This window comes from Asterias rubens, chromosome 2 (genome assembly GCF_902459465.1).
Source record: "Asterias rubens chromosome 2, eAstRub1.3, whole genome shotgun sequence".
Lineage (NCBI taxonomy): Eukaryota > Metazoa > Echinodermata > Asteroidea > Forcipulatida > Asteriidae > Asterias > Asterias rubens.
Genome location: NC_047063.1, coordinates 22,501,796 through 22,529,663, shown reverse-complemented (window position 1 = coordinate 22,529,663; position 27,868 = coordinate 22,501,796). Strand labels below are relative to the sequence as shown.

At 38.8% G+C, this 27,868-nt stretch overlaps 1 protein-coding gene across 2 annotated transcripts; it reads left to right on the top strand.

Moving 5' to 3' along the window:
• Positions 1–301: 301 nt before the first annotated feature.
• Positions 302–27,203, top strand: LOC117307041 (probable G-protein coupled receptor 173). Of its 2 annotated transcripts, none has more exons than XM_033791679.1 (2): positions 302–616; positions 24,480–27,203. In XM_033791679.1, exon 2 carries the CDS (start codon positions 24,743–24,745, stop codon positions 26,036–26,038), a length of 1,296 nt encoding a protein of 431 aa, XP_033647570.1. In that variant the 5' UTR covers positions 302–616; positions 24,480–24,742; the 3' UTR covers positions 26,039–27,203. The 2 variants fall into 2 exon arrangements, with proteins under 2 accessions (XP_033647570.1, XP_033647569.1); XM_033791678.1 differs by lacking the exon at positions 302–616 and adding an exon at positions 8,664–8,901.
• The last annotated feature ends 665 nt before the right edge of the window (positions 27,204–27,868 follow it).

Below are 27,868 nucleotides of genomic sequence, written 5' to 3'. Positions count from 1 at the left end.
AAATCGATTGTCTTTATTTATTTGTAGGCCCTTCCATTATTTTGGAGCAGGAAGAAGGCTTCAGGCCTTCTGAAGCCCTGAGCACGCATTTAAGCACGCTTCAAATGTAAAAACCGCGGGGCCAATCTAGCCTGAGCCGAATCTGGAGCCGAAGCCACGCGTGGTTTCGAAAGGGTTTGTTGGCGGATATCGATGAATGTGATGGTGTTGTGTTGGTGTAAGGGGGGGGGGGGGGGGAGGCGGGTGGGGCAATGTCCTTTGTTTCTAGCTTTAGTGTTTACACACGTACACACAGTACAGGATATCGAGCGGATACGCACTGCATCAAACCAAACGCACACATGCCATTATCTCTGTCGGACACATGTCGGTTTTGTTTTGTTCAATGCGCGTCCGGCCCGGCAAGAGGAAATAATTATGCCATTCATTTCTTTAGATACCACAAATCGAATTTTGTTTTAGATGCCATATGGCGTGTGGATGTATTGCATTTTGAAAGACACCAAGCAATTGTACTGGATATTGTTTGTTGTTCAGCTACCTACACGCAATGGGAGGCCGAGTGTGCTACCAACTTGTAATTTTAACAGTGGGATTGCGTCTCAAGCAAACACAGGTAAGGTGTTTTGATAACTTAGTTTTTACTTGGTGTTTTGTTAAATTATGATCGAGTGAGCATAATACATGCACGAGGAATTTAAACATGCACTGTTTTGAACTCTTTGTGTTGGAAAAAGGCTTTTTCACCGCCAGCTTTTAACTTTGTTTTCACAGCATTCCATGGCATCATGTGATTGTAGAGTATCCAAACATCGGCGGTAGTTCTCAACTCAAAGGAATAATAATAAATCATTGCTGATTTGATAGGAGGTTCAGATGGTATTGGTTTTTTCAACTTAACTTCAATAAATGCGGTTAAATAAACAGGGTAACATAAAAGGTAGTGGATACTATTGGTAATTACTCAAAATAATTATTAGCATAAAAACTAACTTGGTAAACGAGTAATGGGTAGAGGTCGCTAGTATAAAACATTGTGAGAAACGGCTTCCTCTGAAGTGACGTAGTTTTCGAGAAAGAAGTAGTATTCCATGAGTTTGATTTCGAGACCTCAGAATTAGATTTTGAGGTATCGAAATCATGGCATCTGAAAGCACACAACTTCATGTGACAAGGGCGTTTTTTCTCTCTCGTTATTATCTCGCAACTTCGACGACCATTTGAGCTCAAATTTTTACAGGTTTGTTATGTTATGCATATGTTGAGATACACGAAGTGGGAAGACTGGTCTTTGAGAATTACCATAGTGCCAAGTGTCATTATTAAACACCATACTATGCTTCCATATGATTAATATCTACTTGTTTACCTCCAAAGAGCTTTTGAGAAGAAATAGTGTTGTCGGTTTTTTTTCCATTTGTTGTTTTCATCGATAGCGGATGACCACTGATTTTGTATCTGTGTTAAAAGGGAAGAAGAAACCAGGGCCTTGACAATTGTTAAAGGTGGGTGGGGCGGAGGGGGTTATAAATGGGAGGGGGTTTATAGAGGGACTGAGTGGGTATTGTCCTCGAGTCTTCGTAACTCTGATTCACCAAGAAGGAAGAATTAGTTCTACTTCCATGGCTTCACACCACGAGCTCCTGGGTAAACCCACTTTCAATCTGCAGGGATAAGAGGGAAGTGAAGTTCATGTTTGGGTCAATCTATAACCACGCGATGTTTCAGTACTTTTTGTCAATGTACATCCCTCTGAGAATATACCATCAAAGGCGCTGGACACGATTGGTAATTACCATATTCAGACCTCAGATTTAGAATTTGAGATCTCGAGCGAAATCAAGCATCTGAAAGCACACAACTTCGTATGACAAAGGTGTTTTTTCTTTCATTATTATCTCGCAACTTCGACTACCGATTGAGCTCAAATTTTCACAGGTTTGTTATTTTGTGTACATGTTGAGACACACCAAGTGAGAAGACTAGTCTTTGACAACCAATAGTGTCCAGTGTCTTTAAACGAGCAATGGAGAGCTGTTTAATAAACAAAATTGTGAGAAACGGCTCCCTCTGAAGTAGCGTAATTTTTAAGAAAGAGGTACAGTTCTCACTCAAATAATAAAAGATTTAAGCTGAAGTCTTTTATTGTGCATCTGAAAGCACACACATTATTGTACAACAAGGGTGTTTTTTCTTTCATTATTCTCTTACAACTTTGATGACCAGTTGCATGAGTCCACATTTTCACATACTTGTCATTTTATGCATATTATGTTGAGATACACCAAGTGAGAAGACTGGTCTTTGACAATTACTAAAGGTGTCCGATCAGCGCATTTAAGGAGCATCTACTTGATGGGTCTAATGACAATTCAGAAGTTGGTCGCGTTTTGAGATAATGCCGAAAATATGAAGTGAATAATGTCCACTCAGGAAGAATAATCCCCACAAGGAATAGTAATATTAAAATTGTTACCGCTTATAATATTCAAAATGTTGTGATAAAAAATGTAGATATTAATTTCCCATAACCGCAGTACTGCAAGGCGAAATGCGTCTCAAAATGTACTCTACAATTCAAAAGCTGGCGGACTCCTTAACGTGAGATTGTTATTGACATTAATTTTCAGGGTCATTACCAAACGTGTTCAGTGCCTTTTAACGAGATGACACCATTATGAAACCAATTCAGTGCACTGGGAAACGTTTTTAGCTGTTGACACGTCTTGCGTCTCACTTGATTGGGCCGACTGGGACTTGGAAGTGGGTAGCCAGTAGTTGGTGGGGTAGTTCAGGGGGAGGGGTGGGGTTGGCAATGATTGGAGAGGGATGGTCGAGATGGATGAGATAAGAGATGCAAAGTCAAAAACTGCGGGAAATTGTGCCCCCCCCCCCCTGGAAATACGAGGCAAACTGGAACTCGCATAAAGGCCCAACCTCGTCTGGTCAACCTCGAAACGCTCGACACACCCTGGGGACGAGGTTGGGATAGGCTTACTTGTTTTTAAACAACAATGTGAATCTGCTTCTCATTTCTTTTTATAATTGTGGATGGTGTTGTGATGCCGACTGCATGTGCCAGGTTGGTCGAGTTTAGTTCAGAGACCTTATCGCAAATACCCGATGTGCACGTTATTGGCGTGGAATGAGGTGCATGCTGGTATAGCCAGTGATCGGGTATGATCGCTAGCTAGACCAGCATGCACCTCCTTTAACAGTTAACGCTTGTGCAATGTGTATTTTGCGAAAAGGTCTAATGTGTCCGCTTCAAAACCATCGTTACCCATGTGGCAGCGAAAACGTGTGATGTTTCAACAATACGGTTTTATGCAAAAGTGTAGCTGGAACTTAAACACACACACACCAGAAAGTTGGCTATATGAACCTGGAAATCTCCCTTTTTTTAAATCAAGATACAAAATCGTATATCGAAAAGCTTTTTTCGTTTCGACGAAACAGCGGGACCTCTCAAGTCAAGTGGGTTTTCCAACCGCGTCTGTATTATTACAAGTTTTGTTCAATACAATGCTTTACTATTAAAAATATTGGCATCCAGGGTTTGTGTGATCCACTTACAATAACAACGGTGTTTCCTGGTTTTGTGGTGTTCTGTTCCCCATGGGACGGGAACAGAACAAGGAAATGATAGTGTACAATCATGTGCTGACATTGACATTAAGGGATAAAGGAAACTAAAATAGTATACAGCTTTGAATTTATTGACATTAGAATACTGAATTGATTTCAATCTGAAAACGTCACTGATTGTAAAGTCGCTGGTACCAATCCAGATAAACATTGACATCGCATCTTATTGCCACGAATGAACCCTTAAAATAATAATAAACATAACAAAAAGCACTCTAAAAGTTGAACACACTATTGGTTATTACTCAAAATAATTATTGGCATAACGCCTTATCTTGGTGACGAGTAATGGGGAGAGGTTGATGGCAAAATAAAACACTGTGAGAAACGGCTCCCTCTGAAGTGCCACGGTTATAGAGAAAGACGTAATTTTCCACGAATTTGATTTCGACTCAGGATACCTCAGATTTAGAACTTGAGGTCTCGAAATCAACCATCTAAACGCACACAACTCCGTGTGTGACAAGGGTGTTTTTTCTTTCATTGTTATCTTTCAATTTCGATGACCGATTGAGTTCAAATTTTCACAGGTTTGTTATTTTATACATAATGTTGAGATACACCAACTGTGAAGGCTAGTCTTTGACAATTACCAAAAGTGTCCACTGCCTTTAAGGGCAAGTATTATCATTTGGTTTTGGAAACCGTTCAATTGTTTTAATCATGTATACAGATGGGCGTAAAATGTCGTTTCAAAAGGCGGTCGCATAATTTGAGATATCGCAGAAAATCCGGATTGAATAATGTCCTTTCATGCAGATTCAAATATTGGGGTGAAAAGTGAAATAATTCTCAATGTTTTTATGCTATCGAACGTTGCTGTAGGCTTCTAACCAATAGTATGTATTGTCATTAATTTTAAGAGTGATTACCAAACGTATATAAAGATGTTCCCTTGAAAACCAAAGAATTTCACTATTAAACAAGAAAAATTAATTGATATAACTGATGAGTTTTATCAGCGTCTAAAAATGCTTATTTTATTATTTTTGTTGAGACGGGTTTTTGAATTTTATAAAATGAGACCCCTTTATATGTAGTACATATTCATGACACCTTGGCTCACAAGGTGATGACAGAACGACGGGGCAAGCTCCTTCTCTTGTCATAAAGTGTGAGTGTTTTGTGTGCATATACACAACACACGCGACCTATATAGGTACGGCTTAATCGCGTCGAAGGACGAAGGTAAGTGTCTTTCCTTTAAGGACACACGTGTCAAGACCGTTAAGTTCAAATCCGACCAAGGTCACTGATCATCACACTCACCATAGCATTTTTCCGGATTAATAATGTCACATGAAATACTAAAACAGGGAATGAAGTGGTGGTAGCACACAAAAAAACATGTATGAGCGTTCGTAGCCACAACATAGGTCTACCTGTACTTCATCGGATGTACTGAAAGGGATAAACCAAGTAAAACACGTTTGAATGTTTTGTAATAAACCAATAGCAATAATAATAATATATATGATTAAAGTTACAGGAATGAAATCAGTAAGAAAGGGTGGATTTTTACAAAGAGTTAGGACTAGTCTTATCTCGAGTTAGGGCGATTTACTCGTCCCTAACTAAGGACTAGCTCTAAGTTTTTAATACCTCCTATAGGACTAGTCCGTGTTTGGTTGGGGCTCAACGGGTGTACCTGTGTGGGACTCACGCTTTATAAGCTTTGCTTCTTAGTGAGCTCCCCTGCAGTATCATAAAAGTGTATTTATTTCCTCCTGTCTTAACTGTATTATTTGGATCATTGCCTGTTTTACGTTACTGTAAACTATAAACCTGAACCTTAACACTGGACACTATTGGAAATTGTCAAAGACTAGTCTTCACAGGTGGTGTATCACAACATATTTATGCATAAAATAACAAACCTGTGAAAATTTGAGCTCAATCGGTCATCGAAGTTGCGAGATATTAATGAAAGAAAAAAACACCCTTGTCGCACCATGGTCACGCGAATTTGTGTGCTTTCAGATGCAAACCTCGAAATCCTAAATCTGAGGGTCTCGAAATCAAATCCGTGGAAAATTACTTCTTTCTTAAAAAAAACAGGAAACATCGGTCCCTATAAAAGTCCTTGATCTACGCTCAGGTTCTTGATAATTAGCTTTTCTACCTCATTGAATCTGATGATGAAGTAGTAGTTGCTACTTTTGGTATACGTCAGTCTGTAGAGACACTGGACACTTTAAAGGCCGGTTAAAGGCCGGTTTATAGTCGGTCGCGCGACGGTCGCGCGATGGAAATCGTCGGACGCTGAGGATCGCTGGACGCTGGCCTTTTTTGCACAGTTTATAGTCGTCGCGCGATGGGATGCAGTATGAGTATACACATACCCAATTAATTATGTTTAAAAGAAAACCATCTTTCTCAATTAATTGTTATCAGCATTATGAACAACCAAAAACGGTAATATTCGCATTTAATCAGTATGAGTATTGAGCCAGACAAAAGCCTTGAAAAGCTATTGTGTTCATTTTATCCGTGCACACAAAATATTCGCCATAACAATTACCGTAGCCGTTTAACGAGAGGCATTTATTGTTCCCATGAGAACTTGTACTTTTATACAAATATTACCGAAAGGGTAAAAAATTGTGCATACACATTAAGCCATGGCTATCTTTTAAAATTTGAACTACGATTCCAGTAATTTACTGCAAGAATCTTGAGAAATTGGATTTCAGCAAACTCGGGCGGTGCAGGGACTAAAGGGCTAAAGGAAAATTCATATCAGATGAACTAAAATTCTTCGTTTTTGGTTGTTCATAATGCTGATAACAATTAATTGAGAAAGATGGTTTTCTTTTAAACATAATTAATTGGGTATGTGTATACTGTACAAACTGCATCCCATCGCGCGACGACTATAAACTGTGCCAAAAGGCCAGCGTCCAGCGATCCTCAGCGTCCGACGATTTCCATCGCGCGACCGTCGCGCGACCGACTATAAACCGGCCTTCATACTGTCAAAGACCACTTGGGTATCCCAACATAGTATGCATAAATTAACAAATCTGTAAACTTGGCTCAATTGGTCATTGAAGTTGCTCGAGAATAATGCAAGAATAAACACCATTTGATGTACAAATTTGTGTACTTTAAATACACTTTCGGTAAACAGTATTGTCCAAGTCCCACACTTCGTGTATCACAACTTATATATAAAATAACAAACCTGTGAAAATTTAGGTTCAATCGGTCATCGGAGTCGGGAGAAAATAACGGGAAAACCCATTCTTGTTTCCGCGCGTTTCGCCGTGTCATGACATGTGTTTAAAATAAATCCGTAATTCTCGCTAACGAGAATTTATATTGTTTTAATGTTTTCTCAAAAAGTAAAGCATTTCATGGAACAATATTTCAAGAGAAGTCTTTCACCATTACCATCTGTAAACCCTGTAAATTATTTGTAAATCTGTGAACTTTGTTCTTCTTTTTTCTGTACCGAAAGTGTACAATTGCTTTAAGATGCATAATAAAAGACTGAAGCTAAGGACCCCTTAAAAAATCTACGGTTTTGTGATTTTGTATTTTGACCGTCAGACCTAGCATCTGTTTCAACATACAAAATTGTGGCTTGGTGTTCATTGTAATAGAATACGTCTTGAAATAAAATTACTAGAACGAGAAGAAAACCGTTTCTCCAAATTGAACCCAGATAATTTGACAATGGATTCGTGTCGCTGATACCTGGAATATTGATCAATATTATTGTCATACAATTCCCTTCAATTTGAGTTCATTCTCAATGATATAGCCCTACCCCACAGACTTCAGTCGCATCATCCTGTGAAAACGAATGCAAATAACATGCATTCTGTTTTTTCCCCCATCTCACCTATGGGCAACATCCACGGTTCCAATTTCACCATTCAGACGAATTTTCCTGTGGCATTTGTTGCCCCCTCCTAATGAAAGGGGAAACAAAGCCACAGAGGTTCAGTTATCTGCCATTTCTTACGGACATTGTCAGAAAGTGGCTCTGTTTCCGTAATCTGAACCCGCAGATTAATTGTCAATGTAATGCGACCCTAGAAGGTGAATGTAATTTTTATTCAGCACGGGGGCTGTGTTGTAAAAATTATCATTATAAGTGTGAAAAACTCAAGCCCTTAAGTCTGACTATCGAGTATTGTCTATCTCCGGGGGTGGAGGAGGGGAGGGGGCACCCCCGGATGGACTTACTCGCTGGGAATGAGGTTGTTTACCGTTGATAATTCTGTTGCAGATTATAATTTTAGCCGGAGTATTTGTATTATGTTCTTTTGAATGAAAGTATGTGGATTGGCATAGGTTTTTTACTTCAATACATCATGATGCATTATTGTCATGCTCGACTCACACAGACAAAAAGTGCAGGAACAGACGCTATAGCAAGCTGTTATTTTTCCAGGAAAAAAAAAACAAATGCTCAGTTCTACAGTACTACACAAACTCATAAAATTATAGGGGAAACATTTCACAATGTTGCATTGTGTCAATGCTTTCTTTCTATTTGTTGTAAGGTATTATATTTTACAAACTACGTTTGACACATCGTTTTCTATTCTTGTTAACACTCGCACCAATTTGAATTATCTTTTACAACATTTATTATAATTATTTGTATATTTTGATTTCCCTATATTTTTCTTTTGTATTGTTGTGCCAGTGGAGTATTGTGATAAAATAAAAAATATAACTAAAATCAAAAATGATCCCACTTAAAAGATTACAGAAAATGTAAGGCTTATATTAGGGGAGAACAACATTAAGAGAATCAGCATTGCTAGTATTGAACCCATGCATAGCAAAAATATGTTGCTAATAGACAAAGCTAGTCATTGTACTACCGGTAACGTCACCAACAAACAAAAAACAGTAAGCCGGAGCGTACACTCTCTGTAAATAGCATAATATTGTCATAATATGAGGACGATGGAGAGTGCTGAGCGCATGCGCCCAGCAGGCCACCGTCAACACGGTATGTTTTTGTGATTCTTCCCTTGATGATGCGTAGACTGTGTATCGCTGTGTAGCGTGTGCTTTTCCTAACGGTTTGTCTGTGCAGGAGACAGGAGGCAAGAATGAACACTACTCTTTTCGGCATGAGTGATCCAGCTAGCCTCGTTTAATAATACACAGTGTCTCCACGCAACCAACATCTGTGCTTTTTTATTTTTGCATCGAAGCTACACTTCTGTCTGATTTCAATAACACATAATCTGGAGCGATATAACCCCGGTTGGAGTAGTGGACAGTAAGGTACGTACATCAGACCTAAAAACTAACATTTTTATCATCTTTGTACACCAGTGATGAGTCAGTGATGATGTGATGTTTCTCTTTGGACAAAGGAATGATGTTGAGAGGGGTATATGTTTAAGGATGTGCGTGTACTGTTAAATGGTTTCCGGTCTGGCAGTAGGGAGTAACGTGTGTGTAGTGTGTGTGGATGAGACTGGATGACGACGGACAACGCACATAGGAGAATACCACACAAAATCTACATGGTATAAATGAACGGCTGGCTGTAGTCTGTCTGCGTGTGTGTTACGATGGAGCAAAATTATGCTCGCACTTCTTGTCGTGGCTTTGTGTATTTTGAGTTCATGATAAAACCGGATGACGAATAGTGCTCTATGATTTATTATGACCATCTCTATTTAAAATAGAACCATAGCCTAAGCGTTCATAAAAAAAAAAGATCAGTTTGAAAACAAAGACTGTAAAGCTGATCGTTGTATGAAACAGCTTTGTTTGCGAACAGGGGGAAAAGCGCAAGATTTGCCCTTGTTTGCGGGAACAAAGAGAACAGTTTTTCCTGCTGTTGGGTCTTTGTCGAGATTGGATCTTTAGGCCTGTATTCGTTTGTGGGTTGGAGCTTGTGTGTGCCTCAGCAGCTGGCGCGAAACAGCTCACTGCACACAGCATGGGTAATGTTCCAACTCAATAAGCCGCATGCTGTGTGTATGTTGTTGTTTTTATTGCACATGGACCATGTTTGCTTTGAGATTATGATTGGGTTATGGTAATATTACTACGGAGAATGTGTAATAATCCGATCAGTATAACAAGAAAATGAATATTATGAAATACCAATTATTTGGACGTATACTCACTGTGATGGTTACCGGCGGAGTATAGTTATTCAAACAACACTTTAGGAAGTACTTTGGGTTTATAGGAAATGGGTGTTTTAGAGATTTTTTTAAGACAATTTGATGGATCTCTTATTCTCAAAATTGTTTACCGAGTCAAAGACAAAGTTTGCAAGTTTAACAGTGTGCAACAACAAAACTAGTTAATTTAATTGTAAATTTTTGAGTTTATTCATGAACGCTTTACAAGTTATTTATGTGATCACAAACACGATTCCGTTCAGACTGTGATATGATGGGGACCTGCAATTTTAACTGTATTGGTGAAAAGTGGACACTGACTTGCCTACCATTATCAGTTAAATGCAGTGGACACTGGTAATCAAGGACTAGCCTTCACAGTTGGTGTATCTCAACATTTGCATGAAATAACAAACCTGTGGAAATTTGAGCTCAATCGGTCATCGAAGTTGCGAGATAATAATGAAAGAAAAATAACCCTTGTCACACGAAGTTGTGTGCGTTTATAGATGGTTGATTTCGAGACCTCAAGTTCTAAATCTGAGGTCTCGAAATCAAATTCGTGGAAAATTACTTCTTTCTCGAAAATTATTGCACTTCAGAGGGAGCCGTTTCTCACAATGTTTTATACCGTCAACCTCTCCCTATTACCCGTCACCAAGAAAGGTTTTATGCCAATAATTATTTATAGTGTCACAATATCCACACCAGTACCACACTTCAATTTCCGTCTGTCTTCTGCTTTTATTCTGTTGAAGGAGAGGCAATCCGCAGAATATATCTTTAATGAACACTGCTTACCGTATTTTGCTTACCGTAAGCAAAAGTTAAACTTTAAAGGCACGGTAGCTTGCTAGTTGTTTCTGTGAGCAGAATAATTTTTTCATGAATACTGCTTACCGTATTTTGCTTACCGAAAGCAAAAGTTAAAGGCACGGTAACTCGTTGGTTGTTTCTGTTAGCAAACAAATGTTTTTCATGAACATTGCTTACCGTATCTTGCTTACCGTAAGCAGAAGTTAAAGGCACGGTAGCTTACTGGTTGTTTCTGTTTAAGCAGAAGACGAATGACTCAACAATGCAAATGTACTATGACACACGCGCTGCCAATTCGTCGTCGTCATCATCTTCCTATACTATGATGTGCAGAAATTTACTCCGGTCGTTTTTTTGTTGCAATAAAAGTACCATCCTCAAAAATTGTCCTGATCTAATACTGATAATCATACTTTTATATGAAACAAATTATGACATCTACATGTAGTTATGGAGTAAAGCAAACATAACAATAAATAGTTGCAGTAAAAAGCAGGAAAAAGTGAATAAAAAGAGTATAAGGCTGTTCCGATATAGACCAGAGGATTGTAAGGAAAAGCCAAACGTACAAACTATAATTACAAAGTAACAAACAGACAGACACGCCAAAAAATGACAGACATTGAACATGGCAAAAAGCTACACTGACCAAGACACTTTATATAGAGAAGTTCATACCAATTTTTGTTTTCTGTTAAATATTTCCCTCTGAAATAAAGTCAAGTTCGAGAAAACTGTATGCCATCTGATAAGCTAAGAAAGAGCACAATCTATCATATCAGTTGTTTATGTTTAAAGACATTGGACACTATTGGTAATTGTCAAAATCCAGTCTTCTCACTCGGTGTATCTCAACATATGCATAAAATAACAAACCTGTGAAAATTTGAGCTCAATCGGTCGTACGAGTTGCGATATAACTATGCAAGAAAAAAACACCCTTGTCACACGAAGTTGTGTGCTTTCAGATGCTTGATTTCGAGACCTCAAATTCTAAACTTGAGGTCTCGAAATCAAATTCGCGGAAAATTACCTCTTGTATCGAAAACTACGTCACTTCAGAGAGAGCTGTTTCTCACAATGTTTTATACTGTCAACCTCTCCCCATTACTTGTTACCAAGTAAGGTACTGTGCTAGTAATTATTTTGAGTAATTACCAATAGTGTCCACTGCCTGAAAAGTGTGCATGGTTTTTTACAATTGTCTACTGGCTCATCACACAACGGATTGAGGCCAACATAGTCAGTTTTGCTATTAAATTGTATAATGATTGATCATGCGAAACGACTACCACCGTCAGCTCTGCCAATCCTATTTTATATAACACCCTTAATTAAAACAAAACAGAAAATGGTTGAAATGATTGCGAAACAAAATATACGGTTTTAAATAACTAAAAGCACATTCTCTTGTAACAAAATAACACATTTCTCCAACAAATGAGTACATGTCTACCATCGGACAAAAACTCAAAGACTTTTTGTAAAAATTTAATTGTAGCCCCCCCCCCCCCCCACCACCAACCAAATGAAATCTCTTCTGCAATGCGACACTAACATTGCCAATTTAAAATTTAATATCATGCGCGTGATCCTGTATTTGCTTTCGGAATAATTACTAATGGGTTTTGTGTATACACTGCCACTTAATGCATCGAAAGTAAATATAGTTATTAAGAAACTTGTGTAATGTGTGCCTTAAGCGAAAACAGAACAAACAATATTTGCACGCAATTATTTTTATGACAGAAAAGGCAAATCGTTTTCACTTTGAAATTCAGATGATTTATGTTTAACCCATCCAATTTTTAAATAAGGAACATTTTAAAACAAATACCATTATTTTAAATCACGATGAAAATGTGCAGCTGCATTTTCTTCATTGAATTATTTTTTTTACGAGTAACTGATGATCACACATTAAATTTCCGGTTGACTAAATTAGCAATTATATAGAAACCAATCACTCGGTATAGCACATTTTGAAAAGCTCTTCAATATTTTGGAGGACTACCCTGTGCGCTTAACTTTAACATGTTTAATTAGCACTGGACACTATTGGTAATTACTCAACATAATTATTAGCATAAAACTTTTTACGTGGTAACGGGTAATGGGGAGCTGTAAATAGTATAAAACATAGTGAGAAACGGCTCCCTCTGAAGTAACGTAGTTTTCGAGAAAGAAGTTTATTTTCCACGATTTGATTTCGAGACCTCAGAACTAGATTTTCAGGTCTCGAAATCAAGCATCTGGAAGCACAAATTCGTGTGACAAGGTATTTTTTTTCTTGTCGTTACTATCTCGCAACTTCGACCCCCAGGGCCGTGGGTTCGAGTCCCTCTCGAGAAATACGCCTGTGGTTTTGTTCACCAAGAACTTGGAATAGTAGTAGGCCTAACTGCGTATACAGTGCCAGCACACATTTGTGTAAGTGATGGGTAAAAACAAAATTAATACGCGGTCCCAAGTTGGGTTTTTTCTTCAGTTGGACATATGTACATCATGATCTAGGTTGCAAGAATCAAGTTCAGATCAATGCCAACCGCGGTCCCCAGTTGGGTTGATTCTTCAGTTGGGCATGGACATCATGATCTAGGTTGCAAGAATCAAGTTCAGATCAATCCCAACAGCGGTCCTCAGTTGGGTTGATGCTTCAGTTGGGCATGGACATCATGATCTAGGTTGCAAGAATCAAGTTCAGATCAATCCCAACAGCGGTCCCCAGTTGGGTTGATTCTTCAGTTGGGCATGGACATCATGATCCAGGTTGCAAGAATCAAGTCAGATCAATCCTAACAGCGGCCCCCATTTGGGTTGATTCTTCAGTTGGGCATGGACATCATGATCTAGGTTGCAAGAATCAAGTTCAGATCAATCCCAAAAGCGGCCCCAGTTGGGTTTATTCTTCAGTTGGGCATCGACATCATGATCTAGGTTGCAAGGAAACGAATCTTAACTTTGAATGTCTCAGAAGCAAGTTGAACGTTATCAAACCTTGGGTATCCTGTCCATTAACGATTGAAATGCTGATACATGGCGACCATAGTTCTGTTCTTTCTTTTTTTTTTGGGGGGGGGGTAGGGAAAGGTTGCGCGAACAAAAACAATAGTTGAATAGTTATGTTATTTCAAGCAGATGTTTGTATTATTAAAAAGGACATCCGGGTATTGGGATTACTTGAAAGTGAAAGGAAAGCAAATTAAACAAACTCGTGGAAAAACCTCATTCTTCCTTGACAGGTGCTCTCTCCCTTGGTAATTGATTAATCCACACTGACCCATTGTTAAACCCCTGCTGTGAGGGACACTGATGTCAGCACAAACTGATACTTCAATATTACCATTGTCTAATAATAATACATGTAATAATAATTGTGGTTTCAAAAAAATCGCATATCCGTCACTCAGTGGAGTTCAAGGCGCTTTAACATACAGTATTTTCCTGCAAGGTGTGTAGACTACATTGAATTGTGAGACCTACTCCTTTTAACATAGCACCATCTGGTGGTTTACAAGAAGATGTGGCCCGATATGCCGGCAATCAAACCAGGAACGCCGGGGTGAACCCCTTCTAATTTTGATAAGTGCACTGGGTTCTTTTAAAATGATATCATAAGCTGGACCATGGCACTCGTCCTGGAGGGGTGTTATCAATCATTGCCTGCAACAGGGGTCAGTGATTTGGTCTTGACCATAATTATATCAATCACCATGGTCTGTGATTTGGTCGAACCACATCTTACACACTGGTTATCTGCTCATATGCCTTGATTTCCTAAGCTGGACGATGCCACTTGTCCTAGAGGGGTTGTCAAATCAACGTTGGTCGTTATTTGGTCTTGACCACATCTATACACACTGGTTATCAGTTCATATGTCATGATATCCTTAGCTGGACCATGTCACTCCTCCTAGAGTGGGTGTCAAATCGACATGGGTTGTGTACCACACACTGGTTATCTGCTCATATGCCATGATTTCCTAGGCTGGACGATGCCACTTGTCCTAGAGGGGTGTCAATCAACATGACTCAGTGATTTGATATTAACTTTGTTGTGCTTGGCTAATTGTTGGGCTTGTAAGCAGCTCCATGAAATTAGGGCTCGAGTCGGTGTTGTAAACTGCTTGGTCCCGACAAGCCTTAAACTCATTCAGAGAGAGCAAACGACAACAGTTTCGTCGATGTTTGTGGCCATGCAACTTTAAGATATAGGGAACGACGCGTGTGATGGGGGCGAGATGGATGTCAACAACCACGATCTACAACAGTCATGAGCTAGATCTCTCGTACTCGTTGCATTTCCAATCGGGTTTTTGTTGTTTCAGTCTGATTGATCTCCTTTAAAGTGTTTTTGATACCTTTTGTTTTGGGTTGAAGTAACAGACGTTACCTTGGATCGGTAGAGTTGGTCTTTGAAAAGCATTTGTAACTGTTTGGTTAGAAAGAAGTTTTAAAAGTAGAACACAATTATCCACACAACCTTGAAATTGCGTGGTTTTCCTTTTACTTTGCAAGCAAACACGGTCGGCCATGTGAGTCAAAAATTTGATTCAACTGGCCGATCGTGTTAGTCGACGGGAAAAGGAAAACCACGCAATTTCGAGTGATACTTGCGCGGATCATTCTACTTTTAAAAATATCTTTCTAATCCTTATGCATTTTATAGCAAACGGTTACAAACGCTTTTCAAAGACCAACTCGACCGATCCAAGGCAACGTGTTCCTTTAAGACATGAGTCCCTAACCAATATAGATGTATGTGATACAATTTACCTGTAGAAGTTTCGGCCTCATTCTTGTCGTCAAACGTTTGAGAAGAAAAAAAAAGTGAAAATCACAAGTGTTTTCATTTAGAGTCGCGTAATAATACGGGTTTATTTTACTATTTATCAGTAATGATGTTATACCTATACTGGTAATTACGTTGTTCATAGTGCCAGGTGCAAAAGACAATTAATGGGCCTAAAGCGGTGTATGGTATGAAACTCACATGTAGCACTCAAATTAATGTCATTATGGCGGAGGGGAGGGGAGTATGCTAAAATAACGTTCGTCTACTGAGACGACAATTGTTTTATTGACGAATATTGACAAACATTGTTTTACTCATTTCTCAAAAACTAATAATAATGTAATATCTTTGGGGAAGCTTTCCACTATCATTTTCTTCAAACCGTGTAAGTTTAATGTCAAACTGTGGATATTGTGATTTGTGTCCTACGGAAGAACAAAGACCCAGAATCCCAATTATTGATTTCTTACATCAACGTCACAAGTGTGTACCGTACACTCACAAAGTCGATGGTAAAACGTGCGAAATACCATGTCGGCTAAAATGCGAACTTTCACTGTGATAATTATTAACACGCGTTGGGGACACTGACTTCAAAAATTGGCGCGACTGTGGAACTATAAACCTTTCCACTGTTGATGAATAAACCGCGCCGGTTTGCGTGGACGGCTGAGTATTGGCAAAACATTCAATCGTGTTAACCAATGTTGTGCCCAATTACACCATTTTTTGCAAACTGTACATAAAAAATCCACACGTCCCGTGGTTAGTTGATTTTTTTCAACCAATTCAAAACTATTTTTGAATATCTATGCAATACTTTTACAAACTGTGGCTATTTGGTTTTGCGTCGCATTTATGGCTTCCAATCAAATATTGCACCATCAGCACGACTTTCGTTCAATGGGGGGGGGGGGGGGGGCATAATGATGATTCACCCAAGAAAAACAAATCACTCATTCTCACAGGCTACTTGTATACCAGCTTGTTTATAACACTCCGATTGGTTTACCAGCTGTGTCAAGAAGCTTTGACAATCATTGTGGTTTTGTTTTTAATTTCAGTAAATGTTAATTTGAGAACAGGATGCCTGGTGGATAAAACAGTAACAACAACTAGTAATACGGAGGTCGTAGGTTCGAAACCTACCCGAGTGATTTGCCTGTTGGCTGTTTTCAAAGAACTTAGGAAAGTAATGGTGCTTTAAGGAACACGTTGCCTTGGATCGGTCGAGTTGGTCTTTGAAAAGCCTTTGTAACTGGATTTTTTTTTTTTTTTTTTTAATGCATACGGGTAGAAAGATGTTGTAAAAGTTGAATACAATGATACACACAAACATGTATGGGAGTCAAACGTTTGACTCCCATAAATGGCCGAGCGTGTTAGTTCGCGTAGTAAAAGGAAAACCACGCAATATTCGAGGCAAACTTATGTGGATCATTGTATTCTACTTTTAATACATCTTTCCAACCATATGCATTTTATAAAAAACGGTTACAAACGCTTGTTATAGACCAACTCGTCCGATCCGAGGCAACGTGTTCCTTTATTACAGATAGGAGTAATAAAGCAAATTAGATTCTTTATCCCTGACGCAAGAAATATATACACTGCAAAAATTGACCATAACAGGGTGTTAAAATTGACACCGGGGTGTTGTCACATACCAAAGAGAAAATCAACATTAACACGTCCGCGTTTAAAAAAAAAAAGAATGTTTAGTCTTATAATATAGGTTTTCTCGGGAAATTTCGGCAAATGAGCAGCCAATTTAACCACCAAGCTATTCTGTTTCGCGCGAAATCGAGTGCTACTAAAAAGGGTCATTCGATTTCGTGTTATGATTAGTCAAATGTAATGTTGCGTCATTCGATTTAACAAAATAATCATTCAATTTAACAATTATTATCAAAACAGCATTCAAATTCACAGACGCTTCTTGGGGCGTGTTTGTCACGAAAAAGAATGACGATACGCTAAATTGAACAGAGTTCTAAAGGACTTTGACTCGACTCGTAACGAAATTGAATGGCCGAATTCTGAATTTGAAACGCAGTAACAACTAGAGAGGCAAAACAGCTTCAATTCGAACGCATGAAAATGATACTGGCTGCTTATGTGTTGAATTCGACCGAGAAAACCTATAGTAACACCTTTTGTTTCACTCAGATACCTGTTTATGTGTGTTGAGTTGTGGTTGTCATTTAGCCTCGAAAGATCAGGCCATTAACTAGTTTTTGCTATGATACCATCGGTCCATTTGGTTGGTTTAAAATTGTTTGCAACAGCTAATTCTACTTCCTCACCCCTATTTGTAAACTTTCTTCTATTATATGTGTGTCAACACCCCTGGTATCAATTTAAACACGCCAGTATTCGGAAGAATACAAAATTGTCATTGGTCCACACTCAAACAAAGAAGATGCACACACACCCAAGCTTGTTTATGAGCCTGCAACCATTGGCAACAGCTCCCATTGGTTTTGTACACGTCTTCCAACTGTGGGTCTTTCCCGAACCGTGGACTCTATTGTCCTATTTTGTTTCCAAGTCCCTCGTTTAAATGTGTATACCTACTTAAAGTAAACTGCTTAAACATTCACGAAAGTTAGGGTAAAGAAAAAAGTTCCCTACTTTTTGATTAAAAATCTATGAGGATGAAAGCTCTGCGGGCTGAACGTCCACCAGATAATGTTACTTGCATATATGCAAGTAACGTATTCTGTGTGTTCGTCCTCAAAAACATATCAATAATTTGACAGGTTTTTAATTACACAAGTGGATTTAGTGACAGTCGTCACATTTTAGTTTGTCATCTCTGCTGCTGAGGTTGACTGCAATTGATCTCTTAACATTTCTGTCAATCATTTTTTTTTTTTTTTTTTATTATAAATAAAACAAATAAATATAACTTTATATTTTTGTGTACATTGTATTTAAACATAAAAACATATTGAGAATTCAAATACCTGGGACTGTTTCTCCCTTTTGATCGGCTGAGAACCAGGCCTCGGCGGGTTTAAACCACTAGTTTAAAACCTCTTCACCACACATTGATTCCCTTATTGAAAAAACAACCACCATCAACAACAGCAGCAGCGGCAACAACACCACACAAATTATTATTTATATATTTTATATAATATAGGTTTTCTCGGTCAATTTCGGAAAATGAGCAGCCAATTTAACCACCAAGCTATTCTATTTCGCGCAAAATCGAATGCTACTCAAAAGGGTCATTCGATTTGGTTTTGAGATTAGTCAAATGTAATGTTGCGTCATTAGAATTAACAAAATAATCATTCAAATTCGTAGACGCTTCTTGAGGCGTGTGTGTCACGAAAAAGAATGACGCTACGCTAAATTGAACAGAGTGCTAAAGGAATTTGACTAGACCCAAAACGAAATTGAACGGCCGAATTCTGAATTTGAAACGCAGTAACAACTGGAGAGGCAAAACAGCTTAAATTCGAACGCATGAAAATGAAATTGACTGCTCATTTGCCGAATTTGACCGAGAAAACCTATATAAATAAAATAAAATAAAATACCAAAACTATAAAACAGTCAAAACAGTAAACAAATAATTATGTTTGTATCTACTTACTGGGTAGATTTTGTTCTTTTGTGAACTTTTTGCAATTAAATACCAAACAACACAAATCAAAATCGAATTGAACTGAATTAAGTCTAACTTTTAAAGACACTGGGCGCTATTGGTAATTGTCAAAGACCAGTTTTCCCAATTGGTGTATCTCAACATACGCATAAAAAACAAACCTGTGAAATATGTTCCTCGAAGTTACGAGATAATAACGAAGCAAAAAAACGTAAAAATTACGTTACTTCAGAGGTAGCCGTTTCTCAAAATTGTTTACACCATCAACAGCTCCCCATTACTCATTACCTAGTAAGGTTTTATGCAAATAATTGTTTTGAGTAATGACCAAACGTGTCCCTTACCTTTAAGTCTAACTTTTAAGAGTCAGTTCAGGTAAATAATTGACATAGTTGCTCACGGTCAAAAAATGAATTTGTTTAATACTTTGTGGGTGGGAGGGCCTTGGGGTGCAAGTAAACAGAATTGCATTTACAATTCTATATATAGCCCGTTGCCATGGTTACGGCTCATTTTGTTTTTTGGCCATTTTAGGCCGATTTTGGGGTCTGAAAAACTGGTTTTTAGCTCATATTTACAACTCCACCCCACCAAAATGCAAAATTATTTCAAAAAACCTTTTATATCACTACAAAGTATCATCCTTGGCCTTCCTTGAGACAAAAAAGTATTGCTTTAAATATCACCCTTGTGCTATTTTTGCATCATGCATTATAGTATGTTTTTAGAACTTGCAAAATCGACATTTTTACCCTATTTTTGGACCCCAAAATGTCAACTTGCCAGGGGTCTCAGAAACTTTTCCTTTCGGCTGTGATTAGGGCCAACATTGGTCTTTCCATATCTGGTGTCAAAAACTTGGGCAATTGTATCCTGTTGTGACAGTACTGCCTCAAAACTAGACCTTTTTTCCGAAAAACGTGATAAATGACTTTTTAAGGGTCTTTTCACATAATATTGACATACGTGTCCACGGTAAAAAAAAAAGGAATCTTTTTCTTATACTTTGTGGATGGTATAGGGACTTGGGGTCCAAATAAACAACATTTACATTTCAAATCATAATATAACACGTTGCCATGGTAACAGTTCATTTGTGTTTAGGCCACTTTAGGCCGATTTTGGGGTCTGAAAAACTGTTTTTTTAGTTAATATTTACAACTCCACCCAACCAAAAAACAAAAATATTTCATAAAACCTTTTCCATCACTACAAATTATCATCCTTGGCTTTACTTGAGACAAACAAATATTGCTATAAATTTCACCCTTGTGCTATTTTTAGAACGTGCATTAGAGTATGTTTTTAGAACTTGCAAAATCAACATTTTTACCCTTTTTTTTTGCCTCAAAATTGTTTTTTTTCAGGGGTCTCAGAATATTTTCCTTTCGATTTTGATCAGGGCCAAAATTTGCTTCATTTTGAATTTATAACATTAAGAAGTTAGTACTAATTCCATCAATCTGGCAGCTTTTCATAAGTACTCTGTAGGCTTAGTGCATTACCAAACATTGATCAGGACTTGTTGATGACCTAAATCTTAGAATTTGCCCCGCCCCGGCCCCACCCCGGCCCCGGCCCAATCATATTTCTTGACATTGCATAAAAAAAAACAAAGTTTTGTGAACAGCGCCTCTTTTTTGAAAGTCACATTTTTAAATTCCCCTTGCACATTAAGAAAGTTTGTACTGTCTGAATATTTTATTGGTTCTCAGAATATTTCCCTTTTGGTTGTGATTGGGCTATCATTATGGTTTGCATGTCTGCTGGGGAGAAACACTTTGGTTTATTGTATCCTGTTGTGACACTTCTGCCTCAAACATTGTAATTTTTCCAAAAACAATAAAAATGCATTTTGAAGTTATCCCTTAGTTTGAATTGATAAAAAACAAAAACGAGCATGCTTGTTAAAAAAATATGGCACTGTTTTCATGCTCTTTAAGTAACAAATAAAAAGTTTATAACCATGCTTTGCCACTGAGAGTTCTTGTTTTGTCATGACTACTTTACCTAGTTGTACAGGTATGATTCACATTGCAAGAAGAGAAGTAGTGCGATGAGCATTCTTTACTATTCTTGTCTATACATGGCCTTTTAACAGTCTTCTGGGTCCCCTGCCCGCTACCAAACTAAACATTTTCATCCCTATCAGAACAAAGAGGCTCTAAAAGTGAGCAAGTACGTGTCCAAAGTATCTAAATGGCCATTCACCTGCTTTGGCCTTCTGTAAGCAGTTCCCCCATCCATGGTGGGGTTCCTTTCAATTGTACTGTTGCAAACAATTAAAGAGTTGGTTTATTTAACGTGATAAACAATTCAGCAGGTAATGTTTGACAATGTTTTTTGTTGATCGTTCTCAGAGACATATATAATAATTATGAATTAGTAAGATAGTGAATGGAAAAAATAATCAAACTAGCCTGAATAAACTTTTGTCACTGCAAAGGCACCTTACTTATTTATGTTGAGCAGGTGCAAGTATTTACAACTTCTCTCAATGTTGTTTCATTAAAGGAACACGTTGCCTTGGATCGGTCGAGTTGGTCTTTGAAAAGCGTTTGTAAACGTTTATTACAAAATGCATATGATTAGAAAGATATTTTAAAAGTACAATATAATGATCCACACAAGTATCACTCAAAAACATCTTTCTAACCATGCATTTTATAACAAACGGTTACAAACGCATTTCAAAGACCAACTTGACCGATCCCAGGCAACGTGTTCCTTTTAAATGATCTCTTACGCTCATCTTGCAAATCGTTAGTATCATTGTTTTTAATAAGATCTTGGCAAACTTTTCCAACACTTTTAAGCGGGCTTTTTAATTTCCCACATTTGTGTTGGACATGATTGGATGCTCTAAACCATCTGCCTCAAGCACAGAAACTACATTGTTTATGATCTCTATCTCTATGAAAAGTTATACATTTGGTAGCAGGCAGGGACCAAGGAGAGTAGGCCCTGTATTAAAGATAACTTGTAAAGAATGCTCATCGCACTACTTGCAATGAGAATCATACCTGTACAATAGGTAAAGTAGCCAAATCAAGAACTCTCAGTGGCAAAACATTGGTTATGGTTTGGTTGGATACCATTATGTTTAAATAAAAACTTTGTATTAATTATTCAAAGGGCATGGAAACAGTGCCAGATTTTTAACAAGCATGCATTGTTTTTGGAAAAATTACTATACTTAAGGCATGATCAGTCACAACAGGATACAATAAACACAGTGCTTCTACCCAGAAGACATGAAACAACCGAAAGGGAACACTTTCAAAAAAGAGGCGCTATTCACAAAACATTGTTTTATGCAATGTCAAGAAATATGATTGGGGCTGGGCCGGGCAAATTCTAAAATTAAGGTCATCAACAGTTCCTGATCAATGTTGGGTAATCCACTAGTGCTTAGGAAAAGCTGCAAGATTGATAGAATTATTACTTTTTAATGTTAGAAATTCAATATGAAGAAAAAACAATTAAAAATGCATTTTTCTGTTTGGGGAAAAAAGTCTATTTTTGAGACAGTACTGTTAACATCAGGATACACTTGCCCAAGATTTTCTTACCAGAAATAAAAAGACAAATTTTGGCCCTGATCAAAACCGAAAGGAAAATATTCTGAGACCCCTGAAAAAAATGAAATTTTGAGGGCAAAAAATATGGTAAAAATGTTGATTTTGCAAGTTATAAAAACATACTCTAATGCACGTTCTAAAAATAGCACAAGGGTGAAATTTATAGCAATATTTTTTTGTCTCAAGTAAAGCCAAAGATGACACGTTGTAGTGATGTAAAAGGTTTTATGAAATATTTTTGTTTTTTGGTGGGGTGGAGTTGTAAATAATTATTAACTAAAAAAACAGTTTCCAGACCCCAATATCGGCCTAAAGTGGCCTAAACACAAATGAACTGTTACCATGGCAACGTGTTATATTATGATTTGAAATGTAAATATTGTTTATTTGGACCCCAAGTCCCTACCATCCACAAAGTATAAGAAAAATATTCCTTTTTTTTACCGTGGACACGTATGTCGATATTATGTGAAAAGACCCTTAAAAAGGCATTTTTCACGTTTTGGGGAAAAAAGTCTAGTTTTGAGGCAGTACTGTCACAACAGTATACAATTGCCCAAGTTTTTGACACCAGATATGGAAAGACCAATGTTGGCCCTAATCACAGCCGAAAGGAAAATTTTCTGAGACCCCTGGCAGGTTGACATTTTGGGGTCCAAAAATAGGGTAAAAATGTCGATTTTGCAAGTTCTAAAAACATACTGTAATGCATGATGCAAAAATAGCACAAGGGTGATATTTAAAGCAATACTTTTTTTTCTCAAGGAAGGCCAAGGATGATACTTTGTAGTGATATAAAAGGTTTTTTGAAATAATTTTGCATTTTCGTGGGGTGGAGTTAATAATATGAGCTAAAAACCAGTTTTTCAAACCCCCAAATCGGCCTAAAATGGCCAAAAAAACCAAAATGAGCCGTAACCATGGCAACGGGCTATATATAGAATTGAAAATGCAATTTTGTTTACTTGCACCCCAAGGCCCTTCCACCAACAAAGTATAAAAAAAATTCATTTTTTGACCGTGAGCAACTATGTCAATTATTTACCTGAACTGACTCTTAATGAAGTTCTCGAATTTGTCTATGTGGCTCATTATCACATGCTCTTGCCCTTCTGCATTACCACATGTACCACTTCTTGGAAATATCGATCTCCTTTATACGACTTGAAAAGAAAGTACCTTATTAGTTTTCAGGAAGAGTAAATTAATTCCCTTCCTCTATAAATACACCACAAAGCCCAGCCCTTTGAGAAAGAAATTCATCACATTAGGTATTTCGTTAAAGTGGAAACCTACTAACAATATTAATAGTGCATGTTTTGAGTGGGATTTTCAATACACATTCATATCGGGGTTATATCGACTGCGGGTATTTTTCTTGACTTTGCAAGGATTTTAGAAAAGCTTTCAGACTGAAAATTATAATTAAATTGGTTCTTGGTAATGTTCAAATTTGTACTCTGCAATACAGTGCAGCCACACGAGTGATGCTCGTGTCTTTAAAGGCACTGGGCACCTTTGGTAATTGTCAAAGACCAGTATTCTCACTTGGTGTATCCCAACATACGCATAAAATAATAAATCTGTGAAAATGTTTGCTCGATATTGCTCATCTACGTTGCAAGAGAATAATGAAAGAATAAACACAATTGTTGCACAAATGTGTGTGCTTTCAGATGCCTAAAAAGGGCTTCAAGCCTGAAGTTTTTTTCAATAATTACAATGAGCAAGAAATTACCTCCTCAAAAACTACGTTAACTTCAGAGGGAACCGTTTCTCACAATGTTTCATTCTATCAACAGCTCTCCACTGCTCGTTACCATGTAACTTTTTATAGTATTAAACAAGTATTTTGAGAAATTACCAATAGTGCCTTTAAACTCGTTTAATTTTTCTTCTCTTGGTTTCAGCTCATGGATTTGTTGCACGAACGAGATGGATGCTACATGTCGCAAGATGCGTCTGTGAAAGCTGCGTCTACCCTCTTGAACCGATAATGTCGCAAGATGCGTCTGTGAAAGCTGCGTCTACCCTCTTGAGCCATAAGGACTATTAAGATCGGATGCGACTGTCACAAGGCCATAGAGGGTCGACCGTCAGGTGACTGTCTCAAACCCACCATGTGGTGCCTCGCTGTTCGCCTTGGTGTACCGCTTCAGCCGTCCGGGGTTCCATGTCTCACATTATTACCACCAGGATCCGTCCTCCACCAGCCCGCCTGTCATTCGCACCGACTGGGATGAGCGAATTATCCACCGCGATGTCGACCCTACTGGATCTAGGATTTACGAACGGTAGTACGGGTTTGAATTCCTCTGCCGGGGACTCCATATCGGTGACTGCGAGGACGGTCCTCCATGCCGGGGTGCGGCCCGGGGAGGAGGGTGGAGGTGATGCCGACCTCCTCGCAGACGACCATGGTCCAAGAGTGCTATGGTGCGCCTCCCTCATCGTCGTGATTATCCTAAGTGTGGTTGGTAACGGCATCTTGGCACTCGTAGTGTTCGGAAACTCCAGACTTCGCAGGCCATCCTACTTCTTCCTCTTCAACTGCGCCCTGGCCGACTTCGTGCGCTCCCTGCTATGTTTCCCGTTCGTAGTCTCGGCCGTTGTCTCGCGGGATTGGATATATAGCAACTCACTGTGCGAGATTCTTGCCTTCTTCAACGTATACCTTACGTATGGGGTTTTATACACGCTGTTCCTGATCAGTATAGAACGGTATGTTGTACTGCGCTTTCACAGATTCCACCGGCAGAAGCTAAAAGGACCGGCTTGCCTACTACTAGTGCTTGCTTCATGGGCACTTGCCGTGTCCATGGCGTTCCCGCCTGTTTTTAACACGAGGACCTACTCCTTCATAGAGATTGAAAACCAGTGTACATTTAAGCACCAGGAATACAAGTCCAATGAGACTCTGTGCTTCCTCTTGTTCTTCGTTGCCGTCATTGCTTTCACACACTTCGCTTACTTTCGAGTTTTTCTCTTCATGCGCGCCCACCGCAAGATGCGACCTATGCAGTTCGTTCCTGCCGTCTCCAACAACTGGACCTTCTACGGGCCCGGTTCCACGGGACAGGCAGCCGCCAATTGGTTCCTTGGGTACCGCCAAGGTCCCACGCCGCCGCCCCTAATAGGGTTGGCGCCCCCTGCGAACGGCAACAGCACCTCGCTCTCCAAATCGGATTTCGAGCGGGAAGAGAAATTTAGCAAGCTGTCCTTGACCATCACGATTTCTTTTAGTGTGCTATGGCTGCCGTACACTGTGTACTGTTTCTGGCAGGTGTTCCAGCATAACAACCCTCTCCCGTATACCTACGTGTCCATAGCCACGTGGTTGACTTTTTTCCAGGCTTGCATCAACCCTATTCTGTGCTTCGTGGTAAGCAAGGAGTTCCGACAGATCGCACTGCAGCACGTGTTCGGTGCGTCGGCGTTCCAGCAGGAAGGACACAACGTGCAGTTGTGACAAAGGCTGTGACGGGCTGTCGCCGTGTAGATGGTGTCAGCCACGAAATCTGCCCAGTGATTTATTACACACCATTCCGACGATTGGTTCGGTTTTCTTATAAAACTAGGTAAAAACAATTAATCGATTATGTGGTGAAAATGTCTGCAAAAAGTGATGTACATTTTAACTTGTTTATGTTGTTGTTTAAGTGTTTCAGCTAAGCTTTAAAAAGGTGAGCCCGAAATTTGCCTTTATAAGAGTATGGGTCGTGTGTCGGTGTGCTGAAAACTTGCCTCGGTATGTTCATTTTGTAATTGTCGTTTTAATTTATAAATATCAAGTTGTAAACTTTTAATTTTAAATTAGTTTGAGGACGGATTTGGACATCCTCGGCACTTTATTTAAACTCTTCCCGGATAACTTGCGGAACAGTTTTCCCGGAGCTGATTCGTTATCCCTCAACAAAATATTGTGCATTCTGTATAGACTCCAGGAACAGTTTTCAGGGAAGTTCTATGGGCCATTTGTTTAAATGTTGGTTAAACTGCACGCATAGATTTGCTATCTACTGTGAGCCAGCAGTTGTTCCCAAATGGTACCGGGAAAATCTTTCCACAAGTTGTCCGGGAAAAGTTTTGATGATAGGTCTTAGGAAAGACCCTGATATATATGTTTTGAGAAACGCTTCAGCTTCAAATTCAATGGGCACAAATTGTCAGTTAAATGTGAAGGAAGATGACTCTGTAAATGTATTGAAGATCACACAGGGTGTATTGTGAGTTTGAGACAGGGTGCTAGACCAAGATGAAGGTGATAAGCAATTGCAGGCTGGAATCTCTAAGTATACCTGACTCTATAAGATCACGTACGACCTTGCTTTTGTTGATTAACAAACCGAACTGGTTGGCATGGTCAGCCGAGTGTTAGCAAAACATGCACAATCGTGTTAACAGATGTGTCCAAATTCAACATTTTCTGCAAACGTGTAATTAAAAGAAAAAACATCCCGTGATTGATTGCTTTGCATTGATGGCTCCCCATAGTTTTCCAACCTTCTCCCTTAATGTAAAAGAGTGAACGTGTTACTCTTTTGTCCCAGTGGTGGCAGTTTTGCTCTTTTTGCTGTAAACGTCAATCTGTGTCACTCCTTTAGGGTGAAATTGGATCGAACTTCACTCTAAAAAGAGTTGTCCTCCATATATGGCTCTTTGCAAGAGTGGTACGGTGAACAAAACGAGTGTTTTTTTACTCTTTTACATTAAGAGAAATTGGCAAAAACTGGTGTTGCAATGGAAAGGGCTATCAAGCCGTCTCCGAACTGGCAGCTATTGCTAAGGATGTGGCTGTTGCTAAGGGGTGTTGCCAAGGGCAGCCTATGTTTCAATGGTGACACAGTGACGAAGTCACAGCCACATCCCGTAGCCGCTAACTCAGAAACGGCCTCAAAAACTTGGATAACGATCTGAGCTGAGGCAGTCTGTTTGTCGTGTTACCCAGTATACCATGCCGGTCTGCATCTAATAAAGATAACTGTACGAACAACGACTAGTTGCCCCTCAAGCCTCGGTTTGACTACATTCTTCTTATTGCGTCTCTAATGATTTCAAAGTCTACTGAATGCAGCTACTGCATTGCGTGTCCGTTTACATTAAGGGAGCATCATCCCACTGAAGAAACTCCCCTATCTCTGAATGCAAAAGAGTGAAAAACCACTCTTTGAAGAGCCATATTAAGGACAACTCTTTTTCGAGTGGTCTTCCACTCTTTTAGATTGAAGTTTGCATCTTTTTCAGTGATTTTTCACTCTGTCCTGGAGTAAAACCCCTCTGAAAGAATGAAATAACCACC

Coding starts and splice junctions, on each gene's coding strand:
- LOC117307041 (XM_033791679.1), top strand. CDS start 24,743: ATGTCTCACATTATTACCACCAGGATCCGTCCTCCACCAGCCCGCCTG.